Genomic DNA, 14,855 nt, shown 5'->3' with positions numbered 1-14,855 from the left:
TATAATCTATACACTACATACACCACATACACCACACACCACACCATTGTCCATATACATACATCATCTCTGAATGGATTGGATGGTGGAGTGATATTGAAAAATGATTACTTTGTAATGAACGTGCCGTTAAAGTTTTGAAGGATACGGAATATAAAACATCGGAATTGCAAGATTTATCGTATTCTGGATTCGAGATGATGGATCGGTCGGTGGTAGGGGGTGGTATGGAACATTTGATAGAAGATACAGGTACGGGGATTCATAATCAGGAGAGGGGAGTGGGATGAGTGGCCGTCGGTTTTCAATATAATATGTTTTCTATGGAGTCAGTGTGGTCATCGGAAAGTTAATTGATTCATCTGAACACTATGGCATCCATGATCCATCCATCAATCCATGGGAATCATGGTTCCATCGCTTCAATCATTGGAAGGTTTGAAGGTTTGAGAGATGGAAGATCAAAATGGAATCCACATGAAAAGTTCCAGACCCATTTTATATAGCCGGGTTTAATCCAAGAGGATCAAATAAGGGATGAGAGGGAGGGAGGAGGGAGAGAGGGATAGACGATAGAGAGAGAAAGGAGGGGAATAGGAATGAGAATGTTTGCAAAGGAGAAAAGGGTATCGATATTGAGTGACTGTAAATATTTTTGTTAACATTGTATTGAAGATTACGTAGAAGTAATGAAATACACCTACTTGGTTGTACTGAGACTAATAACTGACAGACTGACAGACTGACAGACTGACTGACTGATTAGATGACTGTATTGGAGATTACATACGCATCAAATACTCCTTTTACTAATAAATCCTTTGAAAGAATGGAACTAAGATTAAATGGTAGATGGAGGTAAATGTGACATAGATGATAGATGATAGATGGTCTTGATCAGTATTACTATCCATCCACATACATATACACAAGTGTCTCTACTGAGTCTACCTAGGGATAGAATGTACTCAAATAAATTCTATTACATAAGTGATGAATCATGAATGAGTGAGTCTTGTAGAGTATCCTAATCATAAGTATATGGTGTGAATCATTTATGTATCTATTCCTGTCGATAGCTAGTTAGTACTTTGTAGGTAGATACGTAAACCTCTCTTTATTCGAATATCACACTTCACTCCTCACTCACTTATTATTCCCTTGTTCCCTTATTCCCTTATTCCCTTATTCCTCATTCCATCATTCACTCATCACTGACTCATCACACACACTGAGATATCCATTCTTCACTCACTTATCAACTCTTCACTCACCCATCACTCCATACATACCTCCTCTTACCCAATCTGCTGTCGATTACCTATAATACGGTACTTCATTTCTTTCATCTTCATAGTCTGTTTTTTTGTGGATCCTTATTAGCCCTTCACGCCTTAAAGTGGCCCCAACTGGTCCGTGCACTCTTCAATAAACCCACTCCACCCTCAGATAGTCTCTTCTAGCCTATCGCCTTAAAGTAGTTACCGTGCCTACCTCCTACCTCATTTCGCTAGTCCGCTAGCTTTAACGCCCTTGCAAAGTCATGGTACCTAAGTATTAAAATGGTATTAAAGCAATAAAAGTAAATCTGCCCATAACCATATTAGAAGGAAAAAAATTCTCTTTTCTCTTTACTTCCCTTCCTTCTTTCCTCACACTTTGTCACCTTATCTATCTTAATAAACCTTCTTGCCACATCTTCTTGTACTTCAAAGAATTTCCTCTTTGTTTACTTCAGATACTTTAAATCAGATCGAGGAACTTACGCCATCCATACCGTCAAGTTCTCCTTATCATCTATCTATCTATCATAATAATAAAAAGGATATTTGATTCATTTGATTTGCTTTTTATTTCACAATGTCGGATATTCAAAAGCCTGTCGTCGAGGAGCCAGTCGTTGCTGCTCCCGCTCCAGTAACTACCACTACTGAAGCTCCAGTTGTTGAGCCGGTCGCCGAGCCAAAGGTCGAGGAACCAGTTGCTGCAACTGAACCAGTCACCGAAACTCCAGCAGTTGTTGAGGAGCCAACTACAGAGGCTGTTACTGAGGCTGCACCAGCTGCTAAGGAGGTTACACCTGTTGAGGAGGGAGTTTTGGGTTACAAGGGTCCAGGTTTACTCAAGTAAGTTATCACTCACCCAAAATTTGATTTATATCTTCATTCCAGAATAGGCGCATTCGATTCTCCATCGTTTGCGCCTACTTCTAAAGGGTTTGAGATGACCTCTAATTCGATCGATATGATTTATGAATGAAAACTAACGTATTCCCTTTACAGGAGCTTCATTTTCCAAAAGAAGCATTTCTGGTTCGGATCTGAGCCAGTTGAACACAAGAACCTTTCTAGCTACCTCCGTGGTGAGAAGCCAGATGTTGGCAACCACAATGCTGCCTGGTCATCCCACACTGGAAAGGGTCTCTTGTTCTTCAGCAAGAAGTCCAGCGACAAGGCCAGCCCAGCTGGTATCTTGAACTTGGTAAGTCGATCATCCTAACTTCATTTCCGATGAAACCTTTCTAACATGTGTTTCTACAGTCCGAAGCTTCTGATGTCTCCGAAGATGGCACTGTCGACTTCTTCTTCACCATCCACGGCCACAAGCACACCTTCCAAGCTGCCAACCTCGCCGAACGTGATAACTGGGTTGCTACCTTGAAGGTCAAGGTCGCAGAGGCTAAGGAAATCGCCGAATCTGTCAAGGAGAGTGAGACTTACAAGACCAGCCACGCTGCCTTGGTCAAGCCATTCTCTGGTGCCGCCACCCCAAAGAAGGAGGCCAAGGAAGAGAAGAAAGAAGAAAAGGCTGAAATCAAGGCCGAGAAGAAGGAAGAAAAGGCAGAGGCAAAGGAGGCCAAGGAAGAACAAAAAGAGGAGCAAGCTGAAGCCAAGGCTGAGGCAAAGGAAGAGAAGAAGGAGGAGAAGGCTGAACTCAAGGTTGAGAAGAAGGATCGCAAGAGCCGTTCTGCTTCTCGCAAGGGTGATAAGCGTACTTCCATCTTCGGTGCCATCCCAGGTTTCGGAAAGAAGGAAGAGAAGACTGAGGCACCAAAGGATGAAGTTGTTGCTTCTCCATCCACTGAGGAGCCAGTCGTCGTTACTGATGCTTCCGCCGCTCCAGTTGTTGATGCGCCAGTTGCTACTGAAGTTCCAGCCACCACTGAAGAAGCTGCTATTGCCCCAGCTGTTGAGGAGCCTGTTGCCGCCGCTGCTCCAGTTGAGAAGCCAGTTCCAACCAAGCGTAACAGTATCTTCGGTACTCTTCAATCTAGATTCTCTCACAAGAAGCCTGAGCCTGAAGCTGTTTCCCCAGTTATTGCTCCAAAGGATGAGGAGCCAGTTTCTGAGAATGCCCCAGTTATCCCAGCTGTTGATACCACTGAGCCATTGAACACCAATGTTGAGGCTGCTCCAGCACCAGTTGAGACCACCGAGTCACCAGTCACCAATGGTGAGACCCCCAAGGCTGCTGAAACTCCAATCACCAAGGCCGATAAGCGCAAGAGCTCCCTTCCATGGTTGAACAAGAAGGATAAGTCTGCCGCCACCAGTGACGAGGAGACTGAGAAGCCAAAGTCACCTTTCGCCAAGCTCCGTGCTACCGTCAAGTCCAAGTCATCTCCAAAGGCTGACAAGACCGCTGAGAAGCCACTTGAGCCAACTGCCGAGACCAACGCTGAGGATAAGATCGCCGAAGAGACCGCCGCCACTGAAGATGCCCCAGCTGTCACTGAGCCAGTCGTCTCTGAGCCAGTTGTTGCTGCTCCAGCTAGCACCACTCCTCAAGTTTCTGCTACCGCATGAAGCAACTCACATCATTAAAGTTGCATAGCATCTTCGTAATGATTTCTTATTGTTGTCGTCGGGAAAACGGATCTCCTTGAAATACCCCCAAGATTGATTGATACCACTCTCATTTTTGCAGTACTCTTTGTCCATCTTCATTTTCTTACGCGTCTTTTATGTTTTGGTCTGCCTGCGCTTGCGATTTCTGCTGCGTATTGATACCCCCTATACCCAGACTGTCTTTTCGCAATCTGCCACTAGGGCAAACCAACTTCAACCTTAATACTTAATACAAAGTTTCTTGATGTCTTATGAATATTTTATTTTTATGTGGATGATTTGAATGTGAATTCTGTGAATGATGAAGATTATCTTTTGTGGTAAGAAATTCTCAATTCGTCTTGTTGTACGTTGGTATAAGGTTACAATATTTAATTAACTCCACCACTATCTGCGGGCACTATGAGGACACTTTACAGTAGTGGTTGGGTCCGTCGTGAGGTTAATTTTCAGGGTATCGAAGTTTGGGAATTTTGGTGGGGTTGGGGCTGGATGTTGACTAACTATCCTGACTATGTGGGGGGTTTGGTTAGCAACATTGCAGCCACAGCGGTGTTTGTTTAGATTCCGGATTTCCGAACTTTTCTTGGTGGGTTGGAATGGGTTGGGAGAGAGTGGGATTAGATGGGATTAGATGGGGAGAAGTTTGGATGGATGGAGGGAGGGATGGATGGTGAAAGAGAGAGAATGGGGTGATGAGAGAGAGAATGGGGTGATGAGTGAAAGATATGCAATATGGGTAGGAGGTTGGTGTTTTTGGGGAATATATGTGAGGTTAATATGATTGATTGATTGATAGATATGGTAAGGAGAAGAGAGGGGCTGATGAAAAATGAGATTAGATTAGGAATTCGATGGGGAAAATTTTGATGGTTTGGAGGTTTGGATAGATAGGAATTTGCGATGGAATGTTGGATTGGAGGGAGGGATTTGAGTGTGAGAAGTTTGATGGTGAATGTATGGTGCGTGGATGGTGAGAGAGAGAATGGGGGTGATGAGTGGGAGATGTTGAATTATGGGTAGGAAATTATGGGTAGGACTAGAGTTAGAGTTAGAGTTGCTGGGAGGAGGATGGATGGTGTTGTATTGTGTTGTGTTGATCCTGTGGATTACAGGATGGAAGTGAACAGTTGGGTTGGAGAGTTAGTTTGATGTTTGTTGTTGGTTAGACTGGACTGGGCGTTTGCTGGGGCGCTCGACGTGTGGGTATGTAGTATGGCGATTCCTGGATTGTTTTTGAGTTGTTTCTGAGGTTGTTAGTATGTTGGTATGGTACTGGTATGGTATGGTATGGTATTGGTCTGGTATGGTATGGTATGTATGGTATGGTTATGGTATGGTATGGTTATGGTATGGTTATGGTATGTATGGTATGGTATGGTATGGTATGGTATGGTATGGTATGGTATGGTATGGTATGGTATGGTATGGTATGGTATGGTATGGTATGGTATGGCAAGGAAAGGAGTGGAGTGGGAAACAAATATAGCGATATAGCGAAGAAAGTTACTCTTGGGAGGGGGCAATAAAGTTTTGGGGACTTCGTCACTCATTTGAAAGAGGTTCAGTATGTTGGGACTGAAGTGGGAGATCATCGATTCCCTTTTTCAAATCTGTAGTTATGTATATATTTTTGTATTTTTCTTGCTGAGTGCCGCTTATCACAGTATCGACTTATGTGTACATTTATATCTGAATACTTCTCACAGTTGAGCGGAATATTCAGTAGGTTTATAATCCTGCTAGATGGATAAGAAATCATAAGACGGTGAGTGACAGGGTGTCTAGAGCACATACTCGAACGAGACAGTGTGGTATAAGTAGAAGGAGAAAAATAAGGAAATGGGTAAGATCTATAATTGAAAATTGAGAATCACATACGATGACAGAAGAAATAGAGGGTGTGCACACTAGGTATGTAAAATGACGGTATGAAACACATTCGGCAAAATAAAGGAGGGAAATGGGGAAAGTGACTTTCTACTACAAGATCAAAGTGTATATATAGAATATCACATTCCTTTCTATCGAGTGAGATGAATCCGAAGCAGAATTTTTGCTCCGGTGGTATTTCGTTGTGTGTATTCTGGATCTGGTCTGCTTCTTTGGGAGGGTTGAAGATGGTTGATTTATACCTAAAGTTTACGTTCGGAATTTATGTTTAGATTTTTGCAATGCTGGAATTATCACCCGGGTTGTCTTCACTAATTGTGAAAGTCAAGTCATGTGTCTTATTTGTAGATAGATAGATTATATAAGAAGTCTAAGCTGAGGAGGAATCTTTTTCTGTAATAGAATTGCTGCAGAAAAATGCTTGGATTTATAATTATCGAGGATTCATGCAAGTCCTAGGAGAGTGTGATCTATGGCTCAAAGTGTGTATAGGGGATGATCCATATATGTGTAGTTTATATCTACCAGTGGGCAAAAGTTTGAGTGGTATCAAACTGATTTGCGGGTAAAAAGACAGCGACAGTCTGGTTTTGATGATGGGGGAGGTGTTGGTAACGAGTAGACCTACGTATCTCTGGCGGCAATAAGAACTTAGTATAGATGATGATACTGGTCTCTATGATATAATCAAGTTCATGAGTATAACACAGGAAGCTTGAATACTCCCCTCTCCTACTCCCTTATGCTCGGAAGTCCGCGCGTCAGTGTATTCTGTAACACTATTCTATTAGCAACCCGGCTCCTTATACACCTGGTGGTTTCTTAGAAAAACAACGTCCAGCACACTCCACCTGTTTCTTGCCTCCTATTGGGGTGTGAAGTATTCACTCTAAGTCCTGATCAAATAGACATTGGGTATGATTTCACACTATAAAAGACCTCAAACAATATTCATCATTAATCCATACACTTCTCCGCGAGAAAATTGGAACAGGGCCTTTATTGGACATCATATTCTCACAAATATATCAAGAATATTCCATCGGATAGCGTTCTCAACAGATTTACTCCATCGCTAGCACTGTAATCATCGTGCATCATGAAGATATATCACTTGCGATTGACAGCAAAAATGAGAATGACAACGTCGATGATACTGTCAAATGACTTGCAGAATAAGCGAATATGGTCATAGAAAACTTATCTTAGTAGATATACTTCTAACAAACGCAGGATCGAATCACCGACGTCTTTCACTCCTTGAGCAGGCTCCACGCCTGTAGTGACTCCTTTCTACTCCTGTTCAAATGATTCTGAGATCTTTATATACCCACTATTAAAATTTCAGAGCTCAAGGATTCACTTACCTTTTGTTCCATCCCTGATCAGCTAATCAATCAAATGAACTCAGATACCCGAATCCTGGATATATAAACTCCCCCTCTTCCAGAAATTTCAAATACATTCAAGCATGCTGATTTTGGATGCATTCCCCCCCGTACATGTTTCGAGGACTCATGAGATCTGACTCTCAATCTTGTCGGGCTTGTAGTTTGTAGAGGAAATGTGACAAATGTTGGTTCTGGATGGACGAAGAGAACTGGGATAGAAATAGGGATAAGGATATAGATTCAACAATACCTTTATGTAATTTGACAACAAGTACGAGCACAACCTACATGCAGAGATGGGAATAGGAGAAATAATGCCTTAAGAATCAACAACGATATCCCCTATCAATAACAATATTTAAAATTTCCAACATCTCCATTCCCATCCCGAATATCCCTACAAATGGAACACCACTCCGAAAAAGAATCTTAAGGGTATCTAGTCATCCACATCACTTGACCTTTGTTCACAATGTTCTGCTGTGTTGAATGAGGAATGAAGATACTATACTAGTTGCGTTTATATACCCAGGTACCTACCTACCTACCTCTAGATAGCTCTTCCGAGTGAATCTCCCAATCCACAAATCAGAGCATAATAAATAAACGAATGGGACTTCCAGGATCAACATAACCAGCCCTGGTTATGTTAGTACATACCAAGAACGAAAAGAAAGGATTACTTCCCCTCTCATAGACATAGAAAGTTTGCATTCACCATAAGTGAGCAAAACTCTTCAATCCCGAGAAATCAACTACTTAGATAAATACCTATATAAGCTTCCTTTCTCTCGTGGAGATTTATGTTTCAGAATATCTATCTATCTCACCGACTGAGAGAGACAGACAAGGGGCTGTGATTTGATTAACGGATTAACCTTATGAGGCGCGGGAATTTTTCCACGGCTTTGGGGATTATGATACTGGGGGTTACGGGTATTATGGAAGGGTTCTTTTGTTTTCCTGTCCTCTGAGTGTTGTCATTTATGGATGATCGTGCGTAATTGAACGTTGATTGCTGTATAGAGGTATGACAACAGAGTTAAGGTGATAAATTGAGAGGATATTTGTTGATTGTGTAGATTTTGGCAGTTGATCGATTTGCGCTTCCCATAACAAATGAGACCACTTCAAAAACAAGTACATATAGCTCGATCCCTATATCCTTCACTGGAAAGCTGTCCCGTTTATTCTACTATTATTAGAAAGTATCAAAAAAGCATGCTTACTTATATTTTCGTCCTCACTACCCATCTCGCTTGAGCTTCTTCAATACTGTAGTGGTTTGGTATTAGTATCATATTATTTCTAGATTGTAGACTTTACAAACAATTTATTCATATAATAACCTATTTTAAATTCATCTATATCCTCATTCCATTCAATCATCACGACCCTCTCTCTCACCCACCAAATCCCCAACTCAACCCTCACAACTGATACCTAAACCCTCTATCCACCTCTCCTCCCTCTACCGTCCCCTTCCCCTCCTCAATCCTCCTATTCAACCACAGATACGCAAACCTCATCGCCACCATAACACTAATCGCCATAGCCGCCATAATAAACAGCAACTTAAACCCATTATGATAATACGGCTTATCACTCGCCTGGAAAATATGACTCGCAGGCACGGCGCTCAGATTCGTCATCGCCATGTAGAGCGCGACGGCGATGGCGCGTCGTCGAGGGGTAGGTTGGTTTGCGTTGAGCCAGGCGACGTTGAGGGGGTGCCAGGAGGGAGAGCCGCCGGTGAAGACGAGGAAGGCGTAGAAGGTCCAGTTGCTTTTTGTGTGGGGGAGTGTCTGGGAGGGGAGGAGTGTTAGTTTGGTGGTTCGTGTGAGATGGCTGATGGATCTGGGCATGGTATGTAGTTGAACTTACATCGAGAACGATCAAACCGATAAGTAGCCATACTGCAGCAAACATGATCGGTATACTTCTTGAATTCACTTTATCACTCCACCACGATAGCGTAAATGTAGTGATGATCAGGAGAGCACTATTCGGCATAACCAACAAATTCGAATTGAAAGTTCCGAATCCAAAACTTTTAATGATGGATGGGGAATATGTTCCAATGGGAGGAGAATATTCCAATCCGAGCAACGCCATCGAACAATGCGCCCAAACTTTCCAATCGGTAAGAACGGAAACCACGATTTGGAATTGAGAGAGATGAGAATCCCGAGGATCGGTATTGTATGGATTATCGCGTACGAGTCGTCCTAGGAGAATTTCGGATTCGCGAGGGGTGAAGGATGAGAGGGGAGGTTTGATAATGGAGTTTCCGCGGCTGGGATCACGGGGTAGGAGAAAAAGTGTTGCGATTCCTACGGTGAGAGTGGCGAGTCCATCTAATGAATGATTAGAAAATGTGCATGGTGAGGAAGTGAAGACATCACATACCAATAAGAAAAAGCCATTGCCATCCTGGTCAAGCCTGCTCTTCCACGAAGTCGCAATAAACCGTATGCAATGAGACCATTGAGCAGATTCGCCGTGTAGCTACCAATGAAGAATAGAACTGTTCTCTTTCCCAATTCACGTTTGGTATACCATTTGGTGAGATACCATAACGTGCCGGGAATAAATCCAGATTCACATAGACCAAGCAAGAAACGTGTTGCTAGGAAACCAGATTTGTTCTTGATAAAAGCTTGGAAAGTAGCTACGAGACCCCAGGCGAGAAGTTGACATGGCAGCCAGATATCGGCACCAACCTATTGAAGATTAATACGAAGACTTGAAGGAAGTGGTAAAGTTAAACCTTTTGAATCATCAGATTTGCGGGAATGTCTCCAATGCATATACCGACGTAGACAAGACTATTTCCTGTATTGACGATTTCTTGATTCATGGAAAGATCCTTCATCATATTATCTGTCAGAGCATTTGAAATATTGCCTCTGTGTGCCACGTTAACTTTTCTGTATTTAAGAATTGGTGGTTCTGAGTATACCTATCCAAGTTCAAAGTGAAGAACATAATCATGACCAAAGGAATCAGATAGAAATCCAATCGCCTTAGGATCTGTTTCTCTTCATCTTCGTGCCATTCAACTGCTAAAAGTCGTTTATTGAGCTCTGAATTGCTCTTCTCCGTGGGGTCCTCATCAACACTATCAACCCGAGCTGTGATATCGTTTGTCGGCCCCATCGTCTATGATACTTTGGATGTAAGTTTCCAATCGATATTGAGACTATACTCTGACTTCTAAGTACTTGCCAGTGTTCCGCCGATCAACTGGTCGACCGCAGTCTTTTCAAGCTTTTCAAGCTTTATCTTATTTCAACTCAAGCATCGCACGTTTTGTGATTAACACATGGAAGTATCTAAAAGTCCCTAATCGGCGCCAAACGAAAGGCGTGCTTCGGAGACGGTTTTATGTCACTTTGGTTATCCAAGCCAATCAATTAAGGCTGGAAATATCGAAGGTCTGGATGTGGTAGCGATGCAGAGACACAAGCGAGATGTTGCGAATCTCACCCCTGACATGGCGTCTTTAAAAAATGTAGACCTCGTTGGTTTTAACACTTGATTGCTGGATTAATTTATTGTGTCAATATATTGGTTTATCGTGCCTTATATATTCCTAATTTTTCATACCCTTTCGGTATCGGTATATTGAATAGCGATAGCTTGTGGTAAGATTAACGGAATCTCTCCGAGTCGTCAATTTCTTAACATTGTTCCATTATTTTTGACCTCAATTGACTTCAATTTAAAGAATTTCTTTTTGATAATATTTTCTTTTCTGACTTCGAAAAAGATAGCTTGCAAGCTGAAGCAATGGCGATACTTAACGATTCCACTAAGACTGCCTTTGCTGTTGCAGAATCCCCAGTGGGAAACCAACCAGCAGTTCTTCTAGGCAACCAAAGCTACCACCAAAGCCTGAGAACTTACCCCATCCCGAATATACCACGCTAAGAGGTGTATCGCCTCTGATATCTGTACTAAAAGCAGGGTTGCAATATCCAAATTATACGCCTTTTAAGCTCCCAGATTTGGTCGAACATCCATTTGTCGACAGAGGAATCGATTCGGATCCGAAGAAGAGTAAATTACTCGGTGCAGTATCAGAAGTGAAGCATCTGAACCCATCTATTGGAACCGAGCTTGTAGGAATCCAACTTACATCTCTCGATGATACCCAAAAAAATGAACTCGCTCGATTGGTCGCAGAACGTGGAGTTGTATTTCTGCGAGATCAAGAAATGGATGTTCATGAACAGATAGAATTTGGGTCTTACTTTGGAGAACTTCATATTCATCAGATGGCAGGAATCATACCTGATTTGCCATGGGTACATCCAATTCATAAGGATGAAACTGCCAAGAATGGTCGATCCCATCAAATATGGCATTCGGATGTGAGTTATGAGATCCAACCACCCGGATTGACCTTTTTAAGAATGGATACGCTTCCAAAAGCTGGACCTGATGGATATGAAGCTGGTGGGGATACAATTTGGGCGAGTGTTTATGGTATCTATGAGTGTAAGGTTGTCCAATACATGAATGATGTCCACAATACTAATACTTCTTGCCATAGCATTATCTCCAACACTGAAAGGTATTTTGGAAAACCTGGAAGCAAAACATAGTGGACTTGAACAAGCCGAGAAAGCGCTTAAAGGAAATGGCTGTCTTCGAAGGAATCCTATTGAGACAATAGTAAGTATCATATTTCACCATGACACAAAATTCAATTGGCTTACCATTAAATCCTACAGCACCCGGTCGTAAGAACACATCCAGTAACCCAACAAAAGACTTTATATGTGAACGAAAACTTTACCAAGGAAATTGTGGGCGTCGAAAAACGATTCAGCGAATCTCTCCTCGATTTCCTCAATCGATACGTTGCGGAAGCATACGAATATCAAGTGAGATGGAAATGGTCCACCAATGCAGTTGCTATCTGGGATAATCGTGCTACATTTCACACTGGGATTTTTGACTACTGTGAGTATTGATTGTCCAACCAAACTTTTGGCAGACAATATACTGACAGTGATTCGTGATTAGATCCTCACCTTCGTCATGGATTGCGTGTTGCTACCCAAGCTGAAAAGCCCACCAAATGAATTGAAATATTGTGATGGAATGAATAATTTACTCGTCGGCTCAATTGATGGAGGAAAAACTCTCGCTCGAAATGTTCCATTTGACTAGGACCCGAGGTGTCCGAGGAGGTATATAAGGTTATTGATGTGTCTTTCAGTATATGTAAGGCTTTGAATGAAAGCGAAGATTCTCATTGACCCTTTTCAATGCCAATTGTTGAACAAACATTTTGTCGTGTTGAGTAATATCGTAAATATATACTTTTTTCTTGGTGGTCTTCAGGGTCACAACTCACTAGAATCAGTGCGACCAAAGACCATCACCCGTTTTCTCAGAGCCAAGACAAACTAGAAATGTGAATCGTCCAGGGCTGGATAGAGTAGAGACTAGACCATCTGAAATTCTCGAATGTCTCGAAGTATCTTTTCCTTGAGACGAGACTAGAAATGACTTACATGCTCACTAGCTGGGTAGGTAGAGGACACGAGGAAAGATTAAATCATCAGGTACCTAGTGTTATAAAAGTATCCTGTTGAGAAATCCGGTCACCATTTCCAAGTCTTCATCCCTCTCTTGTTCCATTCCTTACTTGCTCTCATACTTGTTGTACGTCTGGATATGATTTGAATATTGTTGCTTCGTCGTGATGAAAAGGTTTCTGATAATGAGAGGCAGGCCTTCGATTTCAATAGGCCAAGGTAGAATAATCTCTGCCAGTAACGCCAGTAATGATTCCAGGAATCTTTACGTTGTTCAGAGTTGAGCAATACATTCTCATTCCCAAGAACATGATTGGTCGTTCGTATTGTTCAGCATCCATTCCAGCTCTTGAAATTATCTGTGCGAGAGTAATCATTCTGCGTAGGAATTGAGATTCATCAATCGAGTGTTACCTTCTAGTGTAAGGCTGGGTAGAACAAACGAAGGAAGAGTCAAGAAACTGAACATTTGCACAATAAGCCACGAAGAACTATTTCTTACCTAGTGGTGAGGTAGTATTATGTGGTCAAGAACATTACTCCTCTGTACTTTACTTCCACTTTTTGAACACGGAAAGTGGACAGCCACCATGTTTTATCAAACATTGATTGACACTGTCATGTCAACGGCCTTCAAACTAAAAAAGGAGATGCTCTAGATGTCGCTGTCGTCACCCCACAGTTAAAGTGGCCCGTGATAAGCTTCATCCCAGTATCACATCACCCCTCCAGACTAGAAATATGCTATGAATAACATGATAATTTTTGTATTTGGCCTGCATTTTGATCTGATCTGATTTGGCTGGTAATTTAGTACCATTCGCACGCATACACATAATCTTATCAAACCACACTACCGACTATCCAAGTCGAAGTACGAGTAGACATCATCTAGTCCGCCGCTGTGCCTTGCGTGTTCATCTTACCCCATACGATATCCATACCCAGGTACCCATACCCATGAACAAAACCAAAAAAATCTTGTTTCCCACGAGCCCGCCAACACGCAACAACCAGGATTAAATCTCGCCAAAAGAGTGTACCCAGCAAGCAAGATCCTGAATCTGGACCTCGATGACATCACACCATCTTATTTTCCTGCTTCTTCCAATCTTTTTTAATGTATGAAGTCCCACCAGCCTCGTTGCTAGTTTTCCCATCTCATAATTCCACTTAATCCACCTTCCAGAAAACCAGCTATAAAGATCTTCTCAAAGCAATTTTTTTTCATTTGTCTACCTACCTTCTGATGTCCTTTATCCTCGAACCATCATCCGAAGCCTATCGCGAACGCAAAGCCAAGAAATCGCGCTCGCAGCCTCCAGCTCAAAACCAACAACTCCAGAGCCAATCTCCACCACCCCCACCCCAAAACATGTCGATGCAACAACAACAAAATGGCGGCGGGCAACTAGCCCACAACTTCCAGCAAAACTTCCAACAAGCAAAACAGCCCGAAACCAGCAAACCTCGATACAAGGGAGGAAACTACGGACCGGGCACCATATCGCAACGCATTGAGAAAGCCATGTACGAACTGGAGCATCAAACCTGGCGCTGTCGTCTCGACAAGCCATCCGCGCTCCTCGAATACATTGATCCCAAAGCCGTGTTTGCCTCGCCCGAGTACGGCATCCTGACCAATGATTCCGAACCCACGCTGAAGGAAACGCTCGAGGATGACGATATGCGGACGTGGAATTCCTACGAGATTAAGGATATGAAGATTGTCGAGGTGAGCATGATGGCTGCCACCGTCGTGTATGATGTGACGGCGAGTATTACGGATGAGAAGGGTTATCCAAAGGGTATTTACAAGGCCTATTGTACGAGTTGTTGGAAGCAGGAGGCCAGCGCGGATTGGAAGTTGTGTACTTATACCGAGGCGCCGCATCCTTAGTGGAGGGGTAGCGGAGAGCGGGGATGGTGAGCGGGGGCTTGCTTGGATGAATGGGATAAGTAAAAGGGGGGATTAATTATGATGTTATGTTATGTCTTGGTGGATGGATGTGCATGGTGTCTGATGGATGAGGCGTGGGTTGGCATGGCACGGGCATGTTTGGTGTTTGGATAGGTAGGATGATATAGGAGTTTTAATGGATATTTCGTCATCATCAATATTGTTTATTTTTTTCAATGATTTACCGATTGGCCTACCTATTCACATCAGA

The 14,855-nt window shown here is 42.6% G+C and overlaps 4 protein-coding genes across 4 annotated transcripts; 3 read left to right on the top strand and 1 right to left on the bottom strand.

Annotated features, from left to right (window-relative positions):
- Positions 1–1,860: 1,860 nt before the first annotated feature.
- On the top strand, positions 1,861–3,806 carry EAF02_002787 (uncharacterized protein; the record flags this gene model as incomplete). Its single annotated transcript, XM_038898835.1, has 3 exons — positions 1,861–2,126; positions 2,283–2,481; positions 2,541–3,806. The coding sequence occupies 3 exons, from the start codon at positions 1,861–1,863 to the stop codon at positions 3,804–3,806; spliced, it is 1,731 nt and encodes a 576-aa protein (XP_038761123.1).
- Positions 3,807–8,495: 4,689 nt separating this feature from the next.
- Positions 8,496–10,291, bottom strand: EAF02_002786 (uncharacterized protein; the record flags this gene model as incomplete). The annotated part of the gene is made up of 5 exons (XM_038898834.1): positions 8,496–8,937; positions 9,017–9,489; positions 9,603–9,855; positions 9,903–10,041; positions 10,095–10,291. 5 exons carry the CDS (start codon positions 10,289–10,291, stop codon positions 8,563–8,565), a joined length of 1,437 nt encoding a protein of 478 aa, XP_038761122.1. The 3' UTR covers positions 8,496–8,562.
- A 633-nt stretch (positions 10,292–10,924) lies between these two features.
- Positions 10,925–12,372, top strand: EAF02_002785 (uncharacterized protein; the record flags this gene model as incomplete). Its single annotated transcript, XM_038898833.1, has 5 exons — positions 10,925–10,996; positions 11,017–11,635; positions 11,691–11,812; positions 11,872–12,103; positions 12,167–12,372. 5 exons carry the CDS (start codon positions 10,925–10,927, stop codon positions 12,223–12,225), a joined length of 1,104 nt encoding a protein of 367 aa, XP_038761121.1. The 3' UTR covers positions 12,226–12,372.
- Positions 12,373–13,933: 1,561 nt separating this feature from the next.
- EAF02_002784 (uncharacterized protein) lies at positions 13,934–14,584 on the top strand (the record flags this gene model as incomplete). Its single annotated transcript, XM_038898832.1, has 1 exon — positions 13,934–14,584. One exon carries the CDS (start codon positions 13,934–13,936, stop codon positions 14,582–14,584), a length of 651 nt encoding a protein of 216 aa, XP_038761120.1.
- Between the last annotated feature and the right edge of the window lie 271 nt (positions 14,585–14,855).

Source organism: Botrytis sinoallii (assembly GCF_014898435.1).
Source record: "Botrytis sinoallii strain Bc 23 chromosome Unknown BSIN_004, whole genome shotgun sequence".
In the NCBI taxonomy this organism is placed as follows: domain Eukaryota; kingdom Fungi; phylum Ascomycota; class Leotiomycetes; order Helotiales; family Sclerotiniaceae; genus Botrytis; species Botrytis sinoallii.
The sequence above is the reverse complement of the archived record's forward strand: the minus strand, read 5'-3'. Positions and strand labels throughout refer to the sequence as shown.